This window comes from Coturnix japonica, chromosome 23 (genome assembly GCF_001577835.2).
Source record: "Coturnix japonica isolate 7356 chromosome 23, Coturnix japonica 2.1, whole genome shotgun sequence".
Classification (NCBI taxonomy): Eukaryota; Metazoa; Chordata; class Aves; order Galliformes; family Phasianidae; genus Coturnix; species Coturnix japonica.
The window spans coordinates 4,393,062-4,416,795 of NC_029538.1; the positions used below are offsets into that span (position 1 = coordinate 4,393,062).

The 23,734-nt window shown below is 62.8% G+C and overlaps 1 protein-coding gene across 6 annotated transcripts; it reads right to left on the reverse strand.

Annotated features, from left to right (window-relative positions):
• Positions 1 to 722: 722 nt before the first annotated feature.
• On the reverse strand, positions 723 to 22,449 carry ADGRB2 (adhesion G protein-coupled receptor B2). 6 transcript variants are annotated; one of them, XM_015883769.2, is made up of 32 exons: positions 22,177 to 22,449; positions 15,923 to 16,736; positions 12,795 to 12,878; positions 11,694 to 11,858; positions 10,824 to 10,988; positions 9,940 to 10,104; positions 9,078 to 9,242; positions 8,909 to 9,010; positions 8,724 to 8,830; positions 8,187 to 8,381; positions 8,037 to 8,105; positions 7,842 to 7,950; positions 7,625 to 7,771; positions 7,267 to 7,342; positions 7,091 to 7,193; positions 6,943 to 6,986; positions 6,121 to 6,247; positions 5,850 to 5,953; positions 5,543 to 5,645; positions 5,210 to 5,360; positions 4,903 to 4,972; positions 4,746 to 4,812; positions 4,574 to 4,659; positions 4,056 to 4,154; positions 3,228 to 3,399; positions 3,076 to 3,159; positions 2,886 to 2,925; positions 2,105 to 2,730; positions 1,798 to 1,833; positions 1,561 to 1,665; positions 1,421 to 1,474; positions 723 to 1,308 (listed from the first exon to the last, which is right to left on the reverse strand). In XM_015883769.2, the coding sequence occupies exons 2-32, from the start codon at positions 16,719 to 16,721 to the stop codon at positions 1,120 to 1,122; spliced, it is 4,608 nt and encodes a 1,535-aa protein (XP_015739255.1). In that variant the 5' UTR covers positions 16,722 to 16,736; positions 22,177 to 22,449; the 3' UTR covers positions 723 to 1,119. The 6 variants fall into 6 exon arrangements, with proteins under 6 accessions (XP_015739255.1, XP_015739257.1, XP_032304923.1 ...); XM_015883771.2 differs by having other exon boundaries at positions 3,064 to 3,159; positions 22,177 to 22,448; XM_032449032.1 differs by lacking the exon at positions 9,078 to 9,242 and having other exon boundaries at positions 3,064 to 3,159; positions 22,177 to 22,448.
• Positions 22,450 to 23,734: the final 1,285 nt, after the last annotated feature.

Consider the following 23,734-nt stretch of genomic DNA (forward strand, 5'->3'; position numbering starts at 1 on the left):
ACTGCCTGCCGCTGCTGATTGCTGCTGCCTGGGGTTGGGAAGGGAAAGACGGGACCCAGAGCCAGCCCCAAAGTTTGGGCCAGGTTGGATGTGGGGTTGTGGAGAGGACTCCAAGCAAGCAGAGTGTGCAGACATGGCTGCTGTTGTCAGCAATGAGTCCAATGTCCCAAGGAGCAGCAAACAGCCTCAGGGCAGCTGCATGCCCCCATCCTGTAGCAGTGCCCTGGGATCCCCAGCTGCAATCCCTGCACTGAGGCTTTGGTCCCTTTGTGTTGCACAACTGGAGCTGGCCCCAGCCCAGCACTGCCTCACTCCCAGCCTGCAGCCCCAACCCCGATCCGGTCAGCACTGGGATGAGCTGGGCCATGCAGTCAGTGCTCAGAGGGACGGCCAGGGGAGAGACCAGAGCTCTGAGGGTCTGCAACCTGCCCACGTGCCTCTGTGCAGCTCCTGTGCCTGCAGTCACCCCCCAGCACTGCTGTCCCACACCAGTAGGAAACAATGAGCTGCTGGAGAGGCACTGGGTTCTGCACTTTGGACACCCCCATGGGGTCAAAGTGAGGGTCTCTCCATGCCAGCTCCAGCACAGGGTCCCCCTATTCCTTGGGCATTAATCCCTTCCCACTGTGCCACGGTATGGGGGACAGCAGAGCTGGGACAGACGTGTCCCCATGGGGTGCCATCCCCAGACCCCTCTGGTGGCACACGAAGCACCACGTGGCGGCACCACAGAGAGTGAACTTTTATTTCCAACAACGACAGCACCTGCCCCGTGGGGTGGGGACGGTGGGGACGGCTGGGAGGGGGCGGCCACGGGGCGAGGGCACCCGGCCATGGTTCCACCACCCGGCGTGGGGTACGTGGGGTGCCCGGGGCCGCCGCGCGCGTGCACACGGTGCACTGCGTGAAGAAACATCCCGGTAGAAAAGAACGGAGATGCCAGGGCCTGGGAGGCCGGTCCTGCCCGGGAAGGGGGGCCGGGTGGGTGCGCAAGTGATCGGTGGGTGAGTGTGGGGTGCGCGGCCCCCCCTGCAGGGATGGCTCTGACGGATGGGACCCCCCCCAGGCGCAGAGAGGAGGACGGAGTGACGCAGCGTCCGAGCTGGTCCCGCTCGGGGCTCACACCTCCGTCTGGAAGTCCCCATCAGCCGCATCCAGACCAGCACAGGGACCCTCCCAGTCTGCACAGCGCAGCTCCAGGCGGTCCCGGTGGGCGCTGGGCAGTGAGCCCAGAGTCATCGCCTTGAATGTGCTCCAGGGCTTGGGTGGCGCGGCTGGAGGCTGCGGGTCATCGGGGCCGGCTGTGTCCTGCAGGGTGAGCGGGGCTGCAGCGTGCGGCATTGCACAGCTCCAGCCCCACAGGGGGCACAGCCATGCCCATGCCCATGTATCCCTGTCCCCACACAGTCCCTGCACTTACAGTGGCCACGCTCTTCTCCCCACCACCTGATGAGACGCTCCATCGCTTTTCTCGCTGCAGAAAGAGGCAGCACTCAGCCCCACAGCCACCCCACAGCACAAGATCCCATATGTCCCACCTCACTGGAGCCCAGAGCTCACCTTGATGGTGCCGGCAGCCGGCGCCCGGTACCGGTCCAGTGTGTGGAACTTCTGGTTGAGCTCGTGGTAGAGCTCGGAGTGACGCTTCCGTGTGTGCATCACCTTCTGTAGGGGAAAGCAGAGCCCTCAGCACACACACCCACACCCATGGGTGCACAGCTGCCCATACCCAGGCAATGCAGGGACATGGCACAGCTGAGGGTCCCCACCCCATCACAGCCCACTGCCACTGCTCACCTCGAAATCCAGGTCAGAGTACCGCAACCTCTTCCTCTGGTGGGGGATGCACAGAGCAGCGGGGAGCAGAGGGACAAGAAGAAGGAAAGGTCTTTGTGGGCCAAGGCAGAGCCCCAGGAGCCACACAGTCATCCCCAGCACATCGAGTGCCAGGCAGGGAACATGGGAACAGGGCAGCACTGCAGCCCTTGGCACACACAGATGTGCACATGCACGCTCACCAACCCTCTCCCAGCTGCTTCCCTCCCCATGCACTCACATCCCCCAGCAGACCCAGCCCTGCACCCCTCCCTTGCTCCTTGCTCACCTCCAGGGACCCCACTTTCATGGCAGAGCCGGGCACGGTGCGTGGCATGGTGCGGCTGCGCTCCGACAGCTCCGACGCCAGGATCTGCCGCACCGTGGGGTGCTGCTTGAACTGCAGCCCATAGGGATGCTTCACCGTGCCATAGGGCTGGCTCAGGTTCACATTGACGTGCTCCACCGAGACAAAGCCGGGGTAGGAATCCCCCTCTCCTGCCCCAGTGGGATGGGGGGTCCCTTCCTCAGTGCTGGGACCCTCCTCATGCTGGAAGGGCTGCAGGCTGCGGCGTGGCAGCACCATATAATCGCTCTCCCTCGGTGGCTCCGGTGCCCGCAGCCAGCTGTACTCCAGGGGCCGCAGGCTGCTCTCGGTGCACAGGTAGACAGGACCCTGTGCCTCCAGCTGTGCCGGCGGCTCGCCCAGCTCCAAACCAGCCACCACGTTGGGCGTCATCTTGGGCACCTGCACCAGGATGCTGGCGGTGGGGATGTTGCCCGGCAGGCTGGAGAAGCCCAAATTGCCCTCTGAGCTGGTGTTGAGCTTGGGGTCTTCATCACCATCCAGCGAAATGCGTGACAAAGTGCCGGTGATGGTGGCAGGGTTGCAAGTGTTCACCTCCTTGAAGAGCACTGCGGGCAGGAAGAAGGTTGGAGGGGTTCCTCCGGGTGGGTGGGGGGCAAGGAGCAAGGTCCCACATGCAGGCATCACAACAGCACCATGCCCACCCCATGGCATGGAGCAGTGATATCCCCAACACCAGCACATGGCACAGGGGAGCCCTCACCTGTCTGACACGCCAGGTCAACGTCCTTTTCAAAGTCTGTCTATAAAAACACAGAAAGAGGGGGAAAGGGAAAGAGAAAGAGAGAAGAGAGGGAGAGGTGGGGAAGTGAATGCATCTTGGGGACCTGCGGGGCACAGGGGGGTCCCTGCCTGCTCCGCGCCAGCGCTGCCGCGCTCACCAGGATCTGCACCTGCCCATTCTTGCAGGAGTCGGGCGAGTTTTCATTCTCCTCGCTCCTGCACACCCCTATCTGACACTTCACCACGTCCTGGACCTGCGGGGACACAGCCGGTGATGGGGGTCCCCTGCAGGCAGTGGGGTGCCCCCGCGCCCCCGGCCCACCTCTCGGCGCAGGAAGCCGTGCACGGTGATGATGACGAAGCCCTGGACGGAGTTGAAGACGGCGAAGAGGACCTGGAAGAGGATGGAGCGCCGGTCGGTCATGGCGAGCACGGCCGACATCCAGGTCAGCGCCAGCAGGGGAAGGACCACGCAGGAGCTCCACAGCGATGCCCTGGAGCAGGGAGAGAGGGCAGGGGGTGAGCCCACCGCTGGGGTGCACTGACACAGCCCTGAGCCCCCCTCACTGTCCCCCAGGGCTGCCCACACGTGCAGCATCCGAGCACTCCCCTGGCTCCCCTCTTCTTGGCCCATTGTCCCCAGTCCGGTCCTGGGTGAGTGCTGGTGGCATCACCCATTTGAGGGTCATGGGAGCTCATCGAACCCCCCATCAGTCGCAGGGTGCTGGGGGACACAGGGTGGCCCTCAGCCTCCCACAGAAAAAAGGGAGGTTTTTGGCACTGCCTTTTGGGGCTGCACCCCCTGCAACAGGGACGTCAGGTAGATGGGGGTCCCACCAGCACCTGGGGTCTCAGTGCCAGGAAAGGGCTCCCACACTGCCCAACCCAACCCCCATACTGCAAGCAGGAGGAGCGGAGCCCCCATGCCCCGGCCCCAGCGATGAGGTGACGGCAGAAGCCATGCCATGCGGGGGGATGGCTGTGGGGGGGAACACAACCCCGCGCCCAGGGCCGCCCCGAGCACACAGCCTTGTCCCATACCCCATTCCCAACCCCAGCACCCACCCCACATACCGACCCCCCCCTCCTCCCACCCCGGTACAGGCTGTGCTCGGGGTGGGGGCACAGCGGGCACGTGGCGGGCACTAACATGGCACTGCTGGCGGTGGCGGAGGTCATGGCCGCGCTGGACACCACGCCGCACTTGGTGCATTTCAGCAGCAGGCTGCCACAGGGGGGGGGCTTCGAGCTATGTGCCCACCACCCCCCCGGCACCCCGCGGCCAGGACCGGGCCACGTGGGGGGGGGCAGGCAGGGACAACAAGACAAGGGGACAGCGGGAGGGATGGATGGACGGATGGATGAACAGACATGGGCAGAAAGCAAATGGAAGGAGACAAAGAAAGAGAAAGAGGGTTAGTTGGGGCAGCACAGCTGTTAATGATTTGCAGCAGTGGCCAAGCGGCAGCGATGGGGGCCTGCAGCCCCTCTCCCTGGGGAGACAGCCCCCTCCCCATGCACTGCCCCCAACAAAAGGGCTCCTCCAGCCCTCCCACCACTGCCCCATGCTCACCCCACGCCCACGAGCCCCCGCAGCCCCCAGCCCCACAGCAGGGCAGGGGGCTCCACGCCGGCCCTGCACAGCCCCACCAGGCGCAGGACACTTACCCAGCTCGCTGCTTTTTGGACTTATCTGAAATGCCATCGCGGGACATGAGCTTGTTGAAGACGATGATGCCCACCAGCATGTTCACCTTGGGGGGAGCAGAGCTGGCATTAGGGCATCACAGCCCACCACGACACACAGGAAGGGTCTGGGGTCCGTGGGGGTCTGTCCTACCAGCACAATGACAGCTGCAGGTCCCACGAAGGCGTAGAGCAGACCGCCCTCCAGTGAGAGCCAGCAGCTGTAGGGACCAGGGGGGTCAGGGGTGTGGGGAGGGGACGGGCCTCCCACTCCTCATCCCCAGCCTGATGTGCCCCCCATCCCCACGTACTAGCTCGCCGTCCCGTAGCCTTTGGTCCGTGTGAAGCCAACGGAGACGGCGACCACGAGGGCTGGCAAACCTAGAGGATGGAGGGAGGGCCTAGCTGGGGGAGGCAGCACTGTGCCCCCAGGCACCCCCTCCATGACAGCCCCAATGGATGGGGACAGGGACTGCGGCCACAGCTAGGGGACCACAAGCCAGAGAGCAGAGCCACGCTGCTCTCCACTGTGCCTCCATTCCCTATGACAGCTCCAACAACCCCATGGGGAGTGGGAAAGGTGCACGGTGCCCACCCTCTGTTCCCCCCAGCCCTTACCCCATCCCAAGCACAGGAAGCGCTTCCTGACCAGGCGTGTCCGGATGCGGCCGATCACCGCCAGGTAGGACTGCCAGGCTTCTGTCAGCACCCAGCAGAAGGACGAGAGGAAGAAGAAGTGGAGGAAGGCGGCCGTCATGGTGCACACCCCCTGCAGGGACATGGGGAGCTTCAGGGGACACGGCACGGTGGTGGTTAACATCCTGTGCCCGTGGTGAGGGCTGTGCCAAAGCCGTCACACAAAGCGTTTAATCCTGAGATTGAGTTAATCCAAATCCAATCTGGGGGCTGGGGGTGGGATGCAGCGCGTGGGGGGGACGGCGCTGTGCCCACCTTGCTGAGCATCTGGGACTGCCCCACCAGGATGAGGACGTTGGAGGCCAGGATGGAGACGCAGAAGTTGAGCAGGATGATGGAGCGCTCTGACTTGATGAACCTGGGGGCAGACAGGCATGGTGCCGGGGGGTTGGACTGTAACCTCCCCATACCACGTCTCCAAAGTGTCAGCCCCATCCCTGCATGGCATCACACTGAGCCGATCCCACAGCTCACGCTGTGCCCCCCTTCCCACCCCACTCCCCACCTCTCAAGCCATGGGTACCCCCATCCCCTCACTGTCCCCACCCTCCTGGACGCTCACCTCCAGAACGCAGCATAGATCACCAGCAGTGTCAGCAGGGCCATGCAGGACACAGCGCAGCCGATCATCAGCGGCACCGATGGGCTGCCTGAGGGGTCCATGGCCTGAAGGGGAAAGGAGGGAGAAGCTGAGCCAACCCCCCAATGGCAGCTCCCTGCTGGACCCCTCTGCTCCCACTGGGGACCCCCTGAGCGGGTGGGAACCCCTTGGCCGTGCCCCGCAACGCTCCCATCCCCACCTGCTGTCCCCATCCCCACCCACCATCCCCTACCAGGTCTCTGGGCAGCTGTGCAAGGATGGCGAAGGTGGCGAGGCGGCGGCACTGGCATTTGGTGTGAGCCGGGAGGGTCTCCAGGGTTTGGCAGCTCTCCGTGTCCCAGTTTCCCAAGCCAGCATCGCTGATTAATGGGACAAGCACAAGAGGGAGAGAGCAATTTGATCAAACACCGCACAGCCCCTCGCAGCTCCAGATTAACCCTCTGCTCGCCCCTGCAGGGTGAGTGCCTGGAACACGGCATGGCACAAAGTGCTGATCTCCCCCTGGAGCCTTAGTCTGCCATCATCCCACCCAGGCTAAGGGGGGGAGCCATGGGGAGGGGCAGTGCTGGGATGGGGAGCCCATGGGGATGCTGTGCTGCTTTCATAGGGCAGAGGGAACTGAGCTGTGGGTCTATGGCACAGCTGGGAACACGTGTCCTCATGCTGGGCTGAGACCCATCACACCCATCACACCCACAGCCATCACCATGGCACACCTCCAGCCAGCACCAGCCCCCAGCACCTGTCCCCACAGCGAGGATCTCCTGGCACCAGGAACACCAAGGTGCAGGGTGCCCGGGGGTGCTGTCCCCCACCCCACAATGCAGCCCCCCCTTCACCGTGCCCTACTTTTCCTCTCTCCTGCCACAGCGGTGAGCACTGTGCTAACAAATTGCATCTGGCAGGCTGTAGGCATCTGTCTCCAGCATCACACTGAAGCAAATCGATATCCACACCGGCAAAATTATCCCACAGCCAGAGGGGCTCAGCGTGGGATCATTGGGGCCATAGGGACAGCACCTCCCCCCCCACCCCATCCCTCTGCCCCACTCACGTCCTCGAGTAGTCCCAGCTGACACACTGCGGATGGGATGTGCCCTGCGGACAGACAGACAGACTGGTTGGTCCTGGTCCCATGGGGTGTCCGTCCCCACATGGGGCACGGACCGATGGGGAAGGAGAGGGGCCGAGGGGACACTCACATTGATGATGTGGGAGAGCTCCACCAGCACGAGGGGCTCGGAGGGTCTGGTGGGTGGGCGCACCGTCACCATCAGCACTTTGGAGGTGACAGCCAGTGGGGTCCTGTGGGAAGGAGGCAGCTGTGGCGGGGATGGGGGGATACAGGGACAGGGGGACATGGGGCAGCCCCACTGACCTGGGGGGCGGCAGGATGAGTCCCAGCGTGCGGTACAGCACGGCCCCGATGACAAAGTGGGACGACTCATCCAGCTCTAAAGGGGGAACAGAGAGCGGCGCTGCAGTGCAGGGGGTGCAGAGCCATTGCCCGGCACACGCGTGTGCACACCTTGCACACGTGCACCCAGCGGGTACACGCAGCTGCTGGGACACACAGGAGGGAACACGCAGCCCTGCAGCACAGGCACACACCGACCTCCTGCACATGGGCATGCAACATGCCACTGGCACACACATACACACTCATGCACACTCCCAGATATGCACTATCATACACAGACACGTGTGCACACTCACTCCCATTCCCAGCCCCGTACCGGCAGAGGCGAGGCTCAGCACCTCCCTGGGGATGAAGAGCTTGTCCTCAGAGCTGCGTGCCCAGTCCTTCATGCCCCGGCGGCCCTTCATGGGGAAGTTGATGTCGCTGGACACGGCAGAGACGGGCTCCCGCTGGATGCTGATCACTGCGGGCACAGCGGGTGTCACCCCCGGGACCTCCACCCCAGGGCCCCCACCCGCCCCCCCACCGCTCACCCAGGTTGTCGGTGACGATGAGTGAGCTCTGGAACGCCTTCAGAGCATCCCCCACCAGGTGGATGAAGTCCTCCACCACCTTCATCAGGTGCACGGAGCCAGGAGAGACCTGCGGGCAGTGGGCAGCTCAGGGTACATTCCCCCTTGGGACACCACAGGGGCACCATGGGGATATCATGGGGGCACACTGCTCACCTGCTGCGCATCCTCCCACTTGTCCCTGTTCTCCGCATCCACCATGTAACTCACCACCTGGAAGAAGCGCTGCGGGGACGGGGCTCAGCGGCGCTGGGGATGGACCACCAGCACCTCCCCACAGTGTCCCACGTGTCCTCATCCCACTACCTGCACGTCCTCGGAGGATGGGATGTAGGTGGCCCTCTTGAAGGTGTCGGTGACGTTGCGCAGGATCTCGACGGAGAAGAGCAGGTCCCCACTGTAGTAGGTCTTGCGGGCCATCAGCTCCAGCAGGCTGCGCACCACCTGCGACATGCCCTCCCCAGCCAGCACTCGCTGCCCCTTGGCCAGGTGCTCCCGCAGCTGGATCAGGGGGAGGGAGGTGTCACCTGGTGGGCAGCACCGTGCCACCATCCCTCGCCATGCCCAGAACTAATCAGACTAATTATGGAAGCAGCAGGAAAAGGGGGGTCAGAGGGTCTTTACATCCCAAGAGTCACTTTGTGAGGACACAGTGAGTGTGGGATCTCCTGGCTGCAGGACGGTGACCTCCTTCCCCATCCTGCCTCAGTTTCCCTACATGGTTACCCACAGGGCAATGAAATAACCTCCCTGAGGAGCAGGAAGAGTGCTAGGGGGACCCCCACCCTGCATGGGGACAGGGGCTGAGGACCCACAGGGACAGGGGACGGAGCGTGCACCTACTGAGAGATGCAAGTATCGGTACTCGTGGGAGATGCAGCGGGCGAAGCTGGGCACACCCCAGTATGCGACCCCGTGGGGGTTCAGCAGGCACCGGCGGCTGGCGGACCCTGCGGGGGAAACAAGGGCTGGGGCTCAATGGCAGCAGCCCCAGGGCTGGGAGAGATGCTCACCCCATAACCCCTCACCTGTGGCGTTGGGGGGACACTTGTTGTAGATGATGTCCCCCGCAGCAGTTTTCTTCCAGGTCATCAGCATGACGTACTCATCCTTGCACATCTCGTGGTAGGCTGTGGGGAAGGAAGGCAGTCAGACACAGCCCCGGGCCCTGGGCGGGCGCTGGGGGCTGCCCCGTACCTGGGCACTTCTTCTCATTGCAGGTCTTCACCTCCTCGCCCGTGCCCTCGCAGGGGTAGCCCTGCACGCCGGTGCCCTCACACATGCGGAAGCGGCGCTGCCAGCCCGTGTCGCACGTCTTGGAGCAGAGGCTCCAGTGGTTCCAGGGGCCCCACTTGCTGTCAGCTGTGGGGACAGGGACACCATGGGGTCCCCGGGCTGCTGAGCATGGCAAGCAACACCCAGTGCCATGTGGGGATGGGGATGGGGACAGGGCAGGGCTGGTGCTGCACTGCTGACTGAAAGCCCCGTGGGGTGTTCAATGTCCAGAATCAATAACTTAAACCTCTTTCTAACAAAAGAAACAACCCCACCCTAGAGCCCCACTGCTTGCTGCTGGCAGCCCAGGGGCACCCAGGTGCGTTGCAGACCCACCTCACCCTACACCCACCTCCCTCCACACCTGCAGCTGATGCAGGAGGAGATGAAGGTGGAGGGCAGGAAACACCCTTTAGCCCCAGGTCCCTATTCCTGATTCCCAGGACCCTGTGGGACAGGGTGAGATCTTGGTCCCACCATAGTGCCCTGTGCACCAGGACCTGCAGCCATCAGGTACCAATGGGTACACAGCACGGTGCAAGGATGCACAGCACAGAGACATCTCCTCCAGCCAGGACACATCTGGAGGGAGCAACCAGTGCAAGATGGGTGGCTGCTGCACCCCAGCACTGTGCTCTGGTCACACTCCCCATGCACCCACATCCACAGCAGTGACCCCACAAGCATGCCAGCAGATTCACGACACCGACAGCAATGCGCAGCAGCATTAAGGCAGAATCATGCCACATCCCTCCCGGACCCTCCCAAGCACACAGAGCCTTACTGGGACACACGGGGTTGGAGCACTCGCGGGCGTCAGCGTGGGCCCCCCTGCACTCTGCCCAGCCATGGGCTGAGACGCTGCATTTCCGCGTGCGCTGCTGCGTGCCGTTGGCGCAGGTGACAGAGCAGCGGCTCCAGGCGCCCCACTCCAACCACTGCCCTTCCACTGCAGGGACAGAGAGAGAGAAATGGGTCAGTGCCCACACAGCGCCAGCCCCGCTGCCCACCACCCGCACCGCGCTTTGTGTGCAACGGGTCCAACCTAGCGACGTGCTGCTCCGTGTGCCAACACTGAGCTGGCAGCACTGAGCTATTATATGAGCCGGGTCTGGTCACCAGGACCGACCCTGACCACACAGCACTGCTGCTACAGCACAGCAGCGCCCCAGCTCTGCACCACGAACTCCAACAGTCTGAGTGATAAAAGCCACAATGTGCAGCGGGGATGCAGCCCTGCATGGTGGGGATGTTGGGTGCACTCTGTGCACCTCACACTCCTCCTGCATCACATGGGGTGTCCCTGCAGCCCTCAGTCCCAACAGCATCTGGGCAAACACAAACAGCCAGATCCCTTCGCTGCCCTCAGCACCTCCTTGGTGCCCCACGATGTCCCCGTGCCACCCCAGGTGCCATCACACTCCAGGATGGCTCCTCATGCCTGAGGTGGGGGCTCTGGGCCCTGCAGCACGGCTGGCTCTCCATGGGGACCCCTGCGTGGGACGCACCCCTGTGTCCCCACGCTGTCCCATGTCCCCATGGCTGCAATGCATCAACCTCGCATCACTGCAGCCCCTGCACTGGGAGCACAGCCCTCGCCCTCAGCTCTTTTCCTGGCTGTACCAGGGCTGGGGACACGGAGCAGGGGGAGAGGGGAGTGGTACTGACCCAGGCAGGTCGCGATACTGCAGGGCTTGGCCTGCAGCTCGGGGCCCTCGCAGGCTTTCCCTCCGTGCTGCGGGGCCACACACCGCCGCGTCCTGGTCCTGGCCCCTCGCCCGCAGGTCACCGAGCACAGGCTCCACGGGGACCAGTCCTCCCACGCACCGTGAACTGCAACACAGCACAAGGCCGTCACGGCACACCTGGCCCCTGGGCTGAGTCCCCTCCTCCTGGCACCGAGGGGTCCTGGACATTGCAGACCCCTTGTGCCCCATGGCACAGCTGTACCTTCCCCACCTTTGTGCCCTACCAGCCCTAAGCAGGCAGCAGTGATGCCACGTGGCTCTCTGCCCGGCTCCAGCCTCCCTGCTGGGTTCCCAATGGTGTGTGCACACTGTGCCCGCTCACCCTGGCACCAAAACGTGCACAGCCCCTTCCTTGCACAAATCACATTACACGAGCTCAGCTCATGGAAGCAGCCAGAGACCACAAACTCCGCAGGCATCCTAAAGGATGCTCTGTGAGCTGAGATGTCCCCATCAGCCCCTGCACCCAGGGGAGCACCCACATGTCATGCAGTGCACAGCCTGCCTGCTGCAGCTGCATTGCTCCCTTCAGCCCCACAGAAGATCCATAGCAGAGAACTGGGCAGCTTGGCCACCTCCTGCCATGTGCAGATTGGGATCAACCATTGTGGGCGGCTTCCTGACCGCAGCCCCACACCATGGGGCACACACACTGCACTGCTCCCCAGGAGCCAATGCCACAGGGAAGGAAACCAGCTGCACAAAGCCACATCCTCGCTTCCCCCCTTCCCACAAACACACAACACTGCTGTCCCCACCCCTTGCCATCCCCCACCCCCGTGCTCCATACCTGGGCACGTGGCCGTGTTGTTGCAGGTTCGTGTCTCCCGCAGCAGCCCACTGCACAGCGTCCCGTATGGAGAGGAGACACAGGAGCGCGTCCGTACCTGGGAGCCCTGCCCGCATGTCAGAGAGCAGACACTCCACTGCGACCACTCCTCGGCTGCGGGGTCCCCTGGGGGGAGATGGGGTGTGAGGGATGGGGACAGCCATGCAGACACCTTGGGGATGGGGTTGGAGATGGGCAGCACAGTGAGTGAGAGCACATCAAGGATGAAAGCGGGGTGAAGGAGCCGCCCCCATCGCACTGCTGCTCCCAAACCTGGGTCAGGGCACAGGATCGGACACCTCTAGGAGTCCCTGGCACAGATCTGACCCTGTTTGGAGTCCCAGCCCCACACAAGCTCTGGGTGCCCTGGGGGAGCTGTGGCACACGCAGCACCGCCCGCCCTCCCCGCACAGCTACACTGCTGACATTTGCAAGCACCCGGCTCTGATGAAGCTTGATGATCCATCTGAAGCTATCGGACAGGCCAGAAGAAAAGGCCATCAGTTTAAATTAAAAAGGAATACATGGGGGGAGGGCTCTGAAGGGGGCAATTCGTGCTGCAGGCAGGCTCTGCTCCCACAGAGGTGCTGCATCATGGGGGGATGGGGCCGTACCCCCCATGGGGTCCCACTCAGGGCTGGCAGTGGGGCTGGGTGCCCCCCACAGTGGGTGTTCCTGTGCCCCACACTGCACCCAGCAGATCCATGGGGTAGGAGCTGGGAGATCTGCATGCCGGGCACACAGCGCAGTGCTGGGGCCCATCCATCTCCCCACTCGACTCCAGACCCATCAATCAAGAGGTGCTGGGGGGGGGGGGGAGCGCAGCGCTCCAATTACCCAGATGAATTTGCCAAATAAATACATTTGAACGAAACAATTAATAGATTTTTTTTTTTTTTTTTTTTTTTTTTTTTTTTTTTTTTTTTTTTTGTGCTTTCCAACCCTCAGAGGAAGGCGCAGAGAAAATGTATAAATGGAACAAATGAAGTCAGTCTGTGGGCTGGAAGCAAAGGAAGTCACTCCGTCTGCATCAGCCAGCACAGTGCTGCACAGCACCCCTACCTGTCTGGGCCATGTACACCCCCGGCTCATCTGCAGACCGTGGCCACTGTGTCTTCACCTTCTGGTTCTCCTCAACAGCATTGCCTGGAAGAGAGAAGGGCTGCAGTGAGGAACAGGCAGGGGGATGGGATGTTGTGGGGACAGCACAATATGTGGATGGGCATGGGGATGTGGGGACACTGTGATGTGGGATGAGGATGCCCAGCCCTGTGCTGAGTGCTGTGTAGCTTCCTGAGGGCCACAGATGGCTGAGCACACCCAGAGCTCCAAAATACAACACACCTCTGCCAGCCCCTGTGTTATGGTCATGAGGGCTGAAATCAGTCCATGCATCTCGGGGCACTGATGTCCCCAGTGCACCCCTGGGCACCCAAATGGCAGCGAGCAGTGGTTGCTCTCCTTTCCCCACCGAACAGATTGCTGCAGTGAGGTGGCACAAATTTATGGCTCAGCTCACCAAAAATAACAAGAGATCCATCAAGAGCATTTGGCGTGAAATTAACTGGCACACAGAGGGCTCAGCAGAGAGGCACAGGGGCAGCACTACCCCCCATCTCCCCATCCAGACCCTCCTGGGACCCCACTGTGTCCCCACACCCTGATCAGATCCAGGCAGTGGGAACGATGCGGTGCCATTGGGATGGAGGTGCTGCTCATGTTCCTGGGCAGAGCTGGGTGCAGGTGGCACACAGAGCCCCATGGCACCCCATTGCCGTGCCAGCTGGGATGGCATGACTGCCTCAGCACAGCCACATCCCCACGGGATGGACGGGAGGTGACATGGGGACGTGGAGCTCCCAGCCGTGCTCCAAGTGTGATGCACACAGGTGATATACAGCCACAGGCATGGAGCACCTCCTGTGCTGACACTTAGCAGTGTCAGGAAACAGACTCAGATTTACCGAGTCGCCTTCAGCTCGGTGTGACCCTGCCTGGCTCTGCCCTGTGCTGGGATGCAGCCCCTCTCTGTGTGCACCGTGGGGATACAGGACCACCAGGTGCTGCTCATCCATTGGGCCACCCAGCCCTGAGAACAGCGCGGCACAATCACACACATCCCCGTGAGAGCCTGGGGAAGCCATAAATCCTGAGGATATACGAGTGCGCTCTGCCCAGCTGTGTTCGACAGAGACACCAAATTCAATTTCCTTTGGAGAGCACTAAATCCCCAGTCCTCACTGCAGGGCTCTGCCCTCAGCCATGCCCAGCTCCTGCTGCCCCCATAGCACCTGACCTGGGATTCCCCATAACATCACAGCTGCAACAGGAGAGTCCTTCAGTTCATCCCCCCATGGTGGGGGGGTTCAAGCAGGTTGGGAGCCCACAGCCCCATCCCATTATCACTGCTGTGGTGGTGGCTGCTGCGGGACAGTGGTTTCAGTGGGCAGGGCACTGCGGCCCCATAAGCTGCACAGCTGGAGGGCTGAGACCACAGTGGCAGGAACATGGACAGCACAGCTGTGACACATGCAGTCACAGGTGGGGGAGTTCTGCCTGCATGAGCTGTGCACCCACACGATGCTGAGCTCGAGGGGCTGCATCCCTTTGGGTGTGTGATGCACAGGGGATGGTGCTGGGGATGGGGACTCCATGGCACCATCACAGCTGGGAATGGAGCTGCATCTCTTTGGCTCCCACGGTGTTAAGGGGGCAGTGCTGGGGACGGGGACCCCATGGCACCACCGTGGCTGGGAACGGGGAGGCCCCAAGAGCTGCTGGTCCAATGCCAGCCCCGAGCGGCTGCGGCTCTCGGCGGAGGAGAGGCCGGTGAGATCAGTGCTGGGCACCCGCCAAGCTCTGCTCACAGGCGCCATTCAGCCCCAGCCCCACTGCTGCCCTGAAAGGAGCCCATTCTCCCCCCGGGGGGCGCAGGGGAGGCCAGGTGGGAGCACCCCTCGCTGCCATGAAGGATGCTCTGTGCTCCGGGCACAGTGACGCACGTGAGCGCCCGGTGTGCACGGGGATGCAGTGCAATGAGATGGCACCTGGAGCCGGCACTGAGCTCTTAATCCTCCCATGCAGAGTTGCATTTAAAGTGGGGAGAGAAAGGAGGGAGAAGAAAAAAAATCAGATCAAGGAGCTCCCCTTGGGATGAGGCGATTTATAGCCACGCAGCTGAAACGGACCGGGGATTTATTTGGGGGATCTGCCCATAATGACATTTAGCTCCTGAAATAAATGCTAAAGCCCAATGAAATTATATATATACATACAGCCCATCGCCACCACCTAATCTGCTGGGAGCAGCGGTGCCCTGGATAAAGAGTGCGAGCAGCTAAGCTCCTCATTGCATCGCCTGGGGCTGGCACAGGGGAACATCTGGCCAGATGTGCTCCCAAAGCACCATGTGCAAAGGGAGCGGGCGGCCCCTCAGCAGCCTGGCCCCATTGCTCAGGGCAGGGGGGGAGGCACGGCTGCTTTGCTTGCAATTTGTTGCCGCAATTCCGACCTGAGCAAATGGCTTCGCTGCGCCTGGTTAACAGCCCGGCCGTGCCATCCTGCCTGGAATAACAAGAGCACGGGCTGCAGCAGTCAAGGGTAATTTGCCGTGGGAAAGGGTCATTTTACCTGCAAATTGTTTTCCACGTCTGCACCAATGCAGAGTGACAGCGCTCCTGCTCCGGGCTCGCGGTCAGGCGAGCAGCAGCGCAGCCACGCAGGAGGAGAGCGAGGCCCTGGGGCTGCACAGGCTGTGCTCAAAGAGCCGTGGCAAAGCGCAGGGGCTGGGCTGGGCAGAGCGAGCTGCAGCAATGGGAGCTCGGAGTGTGGCTCAGAAAGATGCACCCGGTGCTGGGAGCGGGTGAGGGAGGGATTTACACCTTGTAGGGGTTCTCAGCTCCATGTGCAGCACACGGTGTGCACCCTCCTGTCTCATGGAGCATATACAGCAGGATTTACCCCTTGCGTGGTGTCCCTGCTCAGTGCAGTGCCCATTTTGTATCCCCCGCATAAGCATCCATCCTTTGCACATTTCCCTGCTCCACACCCAGATGTGGATTTGCACTTCCATTCCCGAGCAGCATGCATGGTCAGGATCCATCCATGGCACATGAACAATACTCACCCTCTGCACTGTCCTCACTCCAGACCCCAGCCCCATCCCGCCACCCCCATCCCACCCCACTCACCGTGTGGGATCTCAGGCAGCTCGAACTCATTGCCACTGGCAGAATGCAGCTCGGGTTGGGGGCAGCACTGGGGGGTGGCAGCGGGCGGTGGGGCGGGCGTGCGGGTGGTGGGGTGCCGCGTGCCGTTGTGCCGGGGTGCTGGGGGGGTCTCCGCTTGGCAGCTGCAACCCGCATGGGTCAGGCCACAGCGCCGGGCTCCAGGGGCTTGCAAGCACTCCTCCAGCCAGCGGCACAGCACGCTGCAGGTGAACTGGCTGGAGTTGTTGTTGTTGATGAGCAGCACCTCCACAAAGCGGAACTCCAGCGCTTGCGGGGCCAGCAGGCGCGGGGCAGCCTCAGGTTCCGCTGCCAGGCACAGCTGCACAAAGTTCTTGTCGAAGTGCAGGAAGGTGAAGGGCCCCGCGGCCTCGCACAGCTCCAGCTCGGCTTCCTCCCCCTCCTCCTCCTCCTCTTCTTCCTCTGGGTGTGGGGAGGGCGGTGGGCTGGCGGGCTCCGTGCGCGGCTCGCAGGTGTAGTTGGCCAAGTAATGGTCGAGCGGCAGCACCATGGGCGAGAAGTGGGTGCAAACCTGCTCCTCACGGTTGAAGCGGAGATACAGAGAGTATTTGGTGGGGTCGGGGTTCTCCAGGGTCCAGGAGCAGCCGGAGGAGATGGTGGGAAAGAGGTCCTTGAGAGAGAAGGAGCCGTAGAGGACACCAGAGGCCAGAGCGGAGCAGGCGCTGGGAGCCGGGTCAAAGCCCCGCGTGAGCCACAGGACAGACGATATCACAGCCAGTAAGAGGGGACCAGCAGCGGTCATCCTATGGCATTTGCCCTGTGGGAGAGATGGATGGATGGATAAGACAAATGGGCAGGCAGATGGATGCTCACCGGGAGCTGCACCAGGGGTGCGGAGCTGGTTCAGGGGGGGGGGTCAGCACATGGGGTGTCCTCAGCCCCCAGGGGACAGTGTTCACCCAGTGCTGTCCCATCACTGAGACTGATGACCTCTGCACGGATCCATCCCACAGCCCTGCCCAGCAGGCACAGCATCCTGCAGCCCCCCCATAACCCTCAGCTCAGGGGGACACCCCAGAGTCATGGCATCCCCCCCTCCCACACTGAGACCCCAGCACTGGGCGAGCTATCATTCCAACACCTATTTCTTGGGAATCACACCAAGTATGCAGAGCATCGTTGTGGATGGCTTTTTAATTACTCATTAACAAAATAATGCACACAGTGGCCTTTTTAAGCAGGAGCGAAGTGCAGCTTTACAGTGGCCAAGGGCACCAAAGGCTCATCAGCACCTCTCTGTGGGGCAAGGGGACAAATGGGGAGGGTCGAGAGGTTCCCCTTTGCCCTCAGACTCTTCCATGTTCCAAATCCTGCCCTTATTGCTGGCAGCTGGGCATCCCTTGCACAGGGCAGGAGCCTGAGCTGCGGCTGAGGCTGCGCTGAAGCGGTGCAGGGCACATTAGGGAGCTAAAAATAATCCAGCTCACATGCAACAGGCACAGGGGCTCAGTGCTGGCAGCACGTGTGCGGGGAGGAAGGCACGGCGGGCAGCGCTTGGGCAGGATGGAGGTGGGACCCGGAGGAGTAAAATGGGGGGGATGAACAGAAGCACTGCTTTGCTCCAGCCCCATTCAACAGGAGACCCCAGAAGCAGTGAGCTGCACCGTGCTCCTGCCAGAGCTCGGCAGGCATTACAGACACCATCAGGGACACCGGGTCCCCTGGAGGATCCCACCATGTGCAGCTCTAGGGCTGGCAAGGAGGAGGAGGAGGAGGAAGGGGAGGAAGAGGTCAGATGGGGACACACTCCACTCTGCAGCGAGCTGAGCGCGGGGCTCCCGCAGCCTGGCAGGGACACAAGATGGTGCTTGCTTCCCTCAGCCGGCAGCAGCGAGCAGGGAACGCTGCAGCCCCACAGCCAGCACAACCGGCACAGCTCCCCACATCCCAACCTCGCTGCCCTGCAGGAGCATCCAACACCCCATCCCTGCAGCACAGCCAGGATGCTCCCAGCACCAACACAGCCGCTGCCGACGGCCTTGTTAAGCACCAGCCCCGCTCCCTGCAGCGAGTGCTGCTGCTGCTGCAGTGAAAATATTTCATTGGGCCGCACGCTGAGCCCGAGAAGATATTGAACAGCTGGGGCACCGAGTGACCCGCGGGGACACGGTGCTGCAGAGCAGCTCGGGGACATGGAGACTGTCACCAGCCCTACCTGGCACCGCCACCATGGGGACATCGCACCATGCAGCACTGCCATCCCAGTGCTCCAAAACTGCCCCATCCCTCGTGCAGGGGAGAGCCCAGCACACAGCTCACCATGCTGGGAGCTGTGGGCCGGGGGGGTCCCCGCTGCCCCACAAAGATTTGCTGCATCCCAGCACCTCACAGGGCTGTGGGAGCTGCTGCTGGCACTGCTGGCATTGCTGGCACTGCTGGAACACTGCAGCCTGCTCCAGCCCCTCTCATCTCCCTTTGTTCCCCTCCCGGGCTGAGGGGAGGGCTGGGTTTTTAATTAAAGCTTTTAAAGAGCCATTACAGAGCCGGGAAACCACTGCATGGAAATGACAGCGCTGTGCCACAAAGGGAGGAGCAGCGGCTCCGTGGGCAGCACTCCATCACCACCGGGATCCCACATCCCTCCATCACCACTGGGATCCCACATCCCTCCATCACCACCAGGATCCCACATCTCTCCACTGCTGCCAGCATCCTGCATTGCTCCAGGCTCCAGCAGCAGGAGGAGGCACCACCCGGCACCACGACACCCCAGCTGTGCTTTAAGGCTGTATCCCCAAAGATCTTCACATTAATGATGGCTCCTTGGGGGACCCCACACAGCTCCACCAGCCCGGCGTGCAGCCTCGGTGCTGGGAGCAGAGGTTTCTCTGTGCCACGCAATGGCAGAAACAAAGACACCAGCCCAGAAGTGATAAACGGGCGCCACCAAACCCAGCTGGCAGTAATAATCAGCGAAACGATTAATAGCGAAGTAAAGGAGATTTGGGGTTTAGGTGACACGCTTTTTAGCCAGGCAGTGTTCTGTTAATAGGCTGAATGAGACACACGTGGGACTGGGGGAGCAGGGCAGGGCATGGGGCAACACCAGACAGTGGGACATCGGGCTGCAAAGCACCGGCAGGAGGAGTGGGACGGTGGGTGGCAGCAGGACGGCTGCATCTCCATCCCATCCCATCCCATCCCATCCCATCCCATCCCATCCCATCCCATCCCATCCCATCCCATCCCATCCCATCCCCGCTGCCCAGCACTGACCGCCGGCCAACAAAGCCGAGCTCATCCCCACGAGGTGAGCCGCCCGTTTCCCACTCCCGGGATCTTCAAAGGCAGCAGGAGCCGCAGAGCCGCCCCCGCTCTCACCTCCTGCTGCCTCTCCATCCCTGTTTAACGCTCCGAGCTCTGCCAGATGAAAGAGGGGGGCACCGAGAGTGCAGCCCCCCCCCCCGCGGCCCCCGGACCGCACAGCATGCATGTGCACAGCCATGTGCGTGCTGGAGCTGCCGCAAACATAGACACGTGTGTGCTCAGCTCGGGGTCCGCTTTGCAGCCCACCCCCCATCCTACCCCCATTGCAGCCCCTCTCCCCCTTTGCCCCCTCCCCCCTTTGCCCCCTCCCCCCCGCTCGCTGCCACGGCCGTTCCTGAAGCACGCAGGCTGGCAGCGACGCGGAGCCGTAATTAATGGGGCCGCTTTGCCAATGAGTGGCTGCGCCGCGCTACCACTGGCAAGCACAGGCCTTTTTATTTATTCTACTTAACTGCTGTTGGTAAAACTCCGCTCCAGAAGCAAGGCCAGGAGACGGCGGGGTGGGATCTCCACCGGGATTAGGGATTACGCTCTGCTATGGATGGTGCACACACACACCCTATTAGCAATGGGGTCCCCCCAGTCCGGCACTGGGCTGCTCCCTCTGCCATCCGAATGCCACTGAATGCTGCTCTTACTGCACAGACCCCTCCTGCCCCCCCACAAATAAAGGGGTGGGGGCTCCAGGAGGTCACAAATTGGGGTTCCAGACCTTCAGGCAGCAGATGTAAGTGGATGCATGATGTGGGGGGGAGGTTCAGTAGCCCCTGGTCTCATCTGGAGCTGGATGTGTCAGAAGCCTCCAAGGTGCTGCTCTGTGGGGAGGAGAAAGGCTCGGATCCATCCTGCTCTCAGCAGACACTGAGAATGAATAGATGGGCTGAGAGCAGAGGGACGCGGTGGCCCCCGCAAGCACAGAGGAAAGACGGAGCCTTGATGTTTGGCAACCGAGTCGGGTGGCTCCGGGCCAGCTTTGTCCCCATTAGAGGATGGCAGTGTGGTAGGAAGTGAATTTGCAGGGCCTTGGTCCAAATTCCCTTGGAGAAGCATTGAGGCGTCAAAGCAGGCAGGTCCCAAAAGGTCCGTGTGTCCATCCGAGTGCGGGGCTGCTTCATCCCCTCCTGTGGGGCAGGGAAAGCACAGGGAGCCTGTGGGGATGGGACTGTCCTGCCCCACATCCGTCACTCAGCAGCAATGGGGACAGCCCAGGTGAAGAAAAACCCATCTATTCCCACGGCTCCATGCAGAACCAGCCTGGATGCAGGCGATGATGGCAGCACCCACAGCTCCGTGTCCATTTTCTCTCCAGCTCAGACTGAGGTTTGTAGCATCCCAGCTCCTGGCGAACTCCTTAGATCAAAAGCGGTGTGTGGGAAGGAGAGGCCTCCAGGAGGAACCGCTGCCAGGCTCCAGCACAGAGGGGCTGACGCTGCCTCGCAGCTGCCTCCAGTGTCGGCGGTGCCAAACCCCACTGGGGAATGGGGCTCTGAGCAACCCGATGAGGGCGGCCAGGGGGCAGCCAAGCGAGAGCCACAGTGACAGTGACGACAGCCGAGGCCGCCCCGCTCCTCCCCACCTCCTCCGTGCTGGGACCACATGAGCACCAACACTGGCTCCCCATAGCCTGGCTCCAAACCGAGCCATCGCAGGGCAGGGATCAGCCCCCAGTGCACTCCCAGAGCATCACTCAGCACCATGCACCCAGTCTATCAGCATCACCCCCCAAAACCACAGCCAGATGCTCAGCACTGCACAGCTTGGCCACCCCAGGGCCACCTCCTTGGGGCCAAATCCCCACGTCAGCAGTGCCAGGCGCCATCCAGCACAGGCAGCAGTGCCATGACCTAGAAAAGCAAAGGGCTGCTCACACACCGCGAGTTACAGCACACACTGCCAGAATGGGGCTGCACAGATCCTCCCGGAGCTTCAACAAGTGACACAGGGACACATGTGGCATCGTTCCATCTGCACAATCTCTGAGCCCATAGGTCCCCAGGGAAGGGAAGGGAAGGGAAGGGAAGGGAAGGGAAGGGAAGGGAAGGGAAGGATGAAGGGAAGGGAAGGGAAGGGAAGGGAAGGGAAGGGAAGGGAAGGGAAGGGAAGGATCTCCCCCTTTCTCCTCCAGTTCCTCCTGCCACCTGCACACTGCACGTGCCCATGCCAGCACACTCTCGATGCCCACGTGTGTGCCCTCACCGCGTGCCCACGCTCCCCAGGCACCGCTCACCCCATAGCACTGCACTGGGGGCTCTGTGCCCCCCCTGACCACACAGCTCCCGGCGCAGGGAGGGCCGCACGCTGTCCCTGGTGCGGTGCCAACACGGTGCCCACGCTGCCCATTCACCGCGGTGCCGGCGTGGGGACAGGCACACGCCACACACCCACGGGTGCCAGGCTGGCAGCACGCGTGTGCCCACACCGGGGCTGACGAGGACAACACTCAACCAAGCGAACCCCCACGGATGCGATGCCTCAGTGCCACGCAGCGCCCACCCACGCGTGGCACCCTCTGTGCCATAGGGGCAGCGCTGTGGACCCGCACCCCGGACATACCCGGTGCCAACCGAGCGCCGCAGCCCCGGAACTTCCATCAGGGCCGGGGCCGCCTCGGGGGCACCGCAACCCGGAGCCGGTGCGGGAAAGTTCCCCGGGGCCGGAGCTCCCGCAGCGCGGCGGAGCGGGGGCTGAGCCAAGCGGCAGAACGGGAACCGCAGCCCGCAGAGCTGCCGCCCCCACCGAGCGCACCGCAACCCGGGGATGGATGAGCACAGCGGGGCGAGACGGAGCGAACGGCTTCGGCGCACCGGGAGGGGGGGGGGAAGGAGCACCGGGAAAGAGGGGGTCGGTGCTCCGGGATGGGGTCGGTGCTCCGGGATGGGGGGTTCGGTGCAGCGGGGGGTTGATGGGGGGGCTCTCGGTGCCGCCCTTACCTGCGCTCCGTCAGCAGCGCGTGGAGCCCCGGCGCGGCGCGGCGTAGATCGGGATGGCCATCCCCGAGCGGCGGCGGCGGCTGCCGGTGCCCGGGAGCGCCCGGGGGAGCGCGGAGAAGGAAGCGGCGGCGCGCAGGGCCGGCAGCGGGAACGCGGAGCGCCGGGCCCCGGCCGTGCTGGAGGAGGAACGCGGGGACGCGCACGGCTCGGGCACTTGCTGCATGCGGGGCGGTGTGACAGCAGCGGGCATGGCGGAGTGCGCGGCACCGCCGCCGCCTTAAGGAGAACGAGGGCGGTGGGAGGAGGGGAAGGGGAGGGGGGGAGGAGGGGGTGTCCCCCCCTATGGGCGCTGGAAGGGGAGGGGGCGGCCGATGGGATGGTGCAGAGAGTGCGGGGGTGGAGGGGGGGGGGGGGGCGCGGGCACGCGGGGCTTGGGGGGTGGGTTGTGCACATGTGCAAACGGTTGTTGTGCAAAGCGGGAGTGTGCGATGATGTGCAGTGTGCACAGGTGGGGAGCGCTCTGTGCACGCACAGGCACGGGTTGCAGCGTGCACACGCGTGGGTTGGGGTTGTGAGAGCACCGGCGTGGGTTGTGTGCATGAGTGTGCACAGCTGTGCTGCGTGGGGGTGTGCAGGGTGCTTGTGCAGCAGATGTGTTGCACGTGTGTGCAGAGCTCAGCGTGAGCACGACCTGCAGGGAGTGAGTTGCAGGGAGCACCTCGCCAGGTGAGCAGTGTGCTCGGTGCACACTGTGCTTGCACAGATGTAGAACAAGTGTGTGTGGCACGAGGATGTCCTGCATGAGGATGGCAGGGAGCTGCAGAGCTGCAGCGCTGCACATGCAGGGGGTCTGTGTGCCCCCCTGGCTCTGTGAATCTCAACACCACAATGGTCCATGGGGGTCTGAGAGCAGCACTGTGCCCACCAAGCACTGACCCAGCACCATCCCAGCGCTGCTGGCAGCATCCAGCCCAGCTCTGTGCAGCTGCACACAGGGCCGTGCCCACACTGTGCCCAGCAGCTCCCTCCTCCATCCCTCCTCCATCCCTCATCCCTTCCCTGCAGCCGGCTGCTGCCTGACCCCAGGTCCCCAGACAGACGCTCTGGGTGGAGGCTGAAGGGAAGCACAGCAGCTCACGGGCTGCTCGTTACACCAGGGAGCAGCAGTGGTGGCTCAGACATGACTGGAGGATATTCTCCGCCCGTCTCTGTAAATACACATCAGTGCGGATGGGAGCACAAGGGCGATCCTGAGCACACAGCTCTCCAGGTCACACTCTGGGTGTTTGTTCCTGCAGCTGACTGGGGCTGCACACTTGATGTGCTTCCAGATCTCCCCATCACCAGCTCCAGGTGCCCTGTGAGTGCTGTGGGTCTCTGGGTGCCATTGCCATGGCCCAGCCTGGCTCCCAGCACCCATCCTATAGAGATCCACGTGCTGCAAGGGGCCCAAGCTGCAGGAGCTGGAGGCACCCACTGTTACCAGGACAACTGGGTGCTCTCTCCATAGCTGCTTTTTGCTGCTGCATCCCTGCAAACCTCCCCCTGCCGCTGCACC

What these genes read in the sequence shown, in the direction of transcription:
- ADGRB2 (XM_015883771.2), bottom strand. Translation starts at nt 16,721, where the DNA reads ATGACCGCTGCTGGTCCCCTCTTACTGGCTGTGATATCGTCTGTCCTG. An exon ending in GCCACCGCCAGCAGTGCCAT is followed by an intron (nt 3,400 to 4,055) that starts GTTAGTGCCCGC and finishes TCCCTGCTCCAG; the next exon opens with GGCATCGCTGTGGAGCTCCT. An exon ending in GGGAGAAGAGCGTGGCCACT is followed by an intron (nt 1,309 to 1,420) that starts GTAAGTGCAGGG and finishes CTCACCCTGCAG; the next exon opens with GACACAGCCGGCCCCGATGA.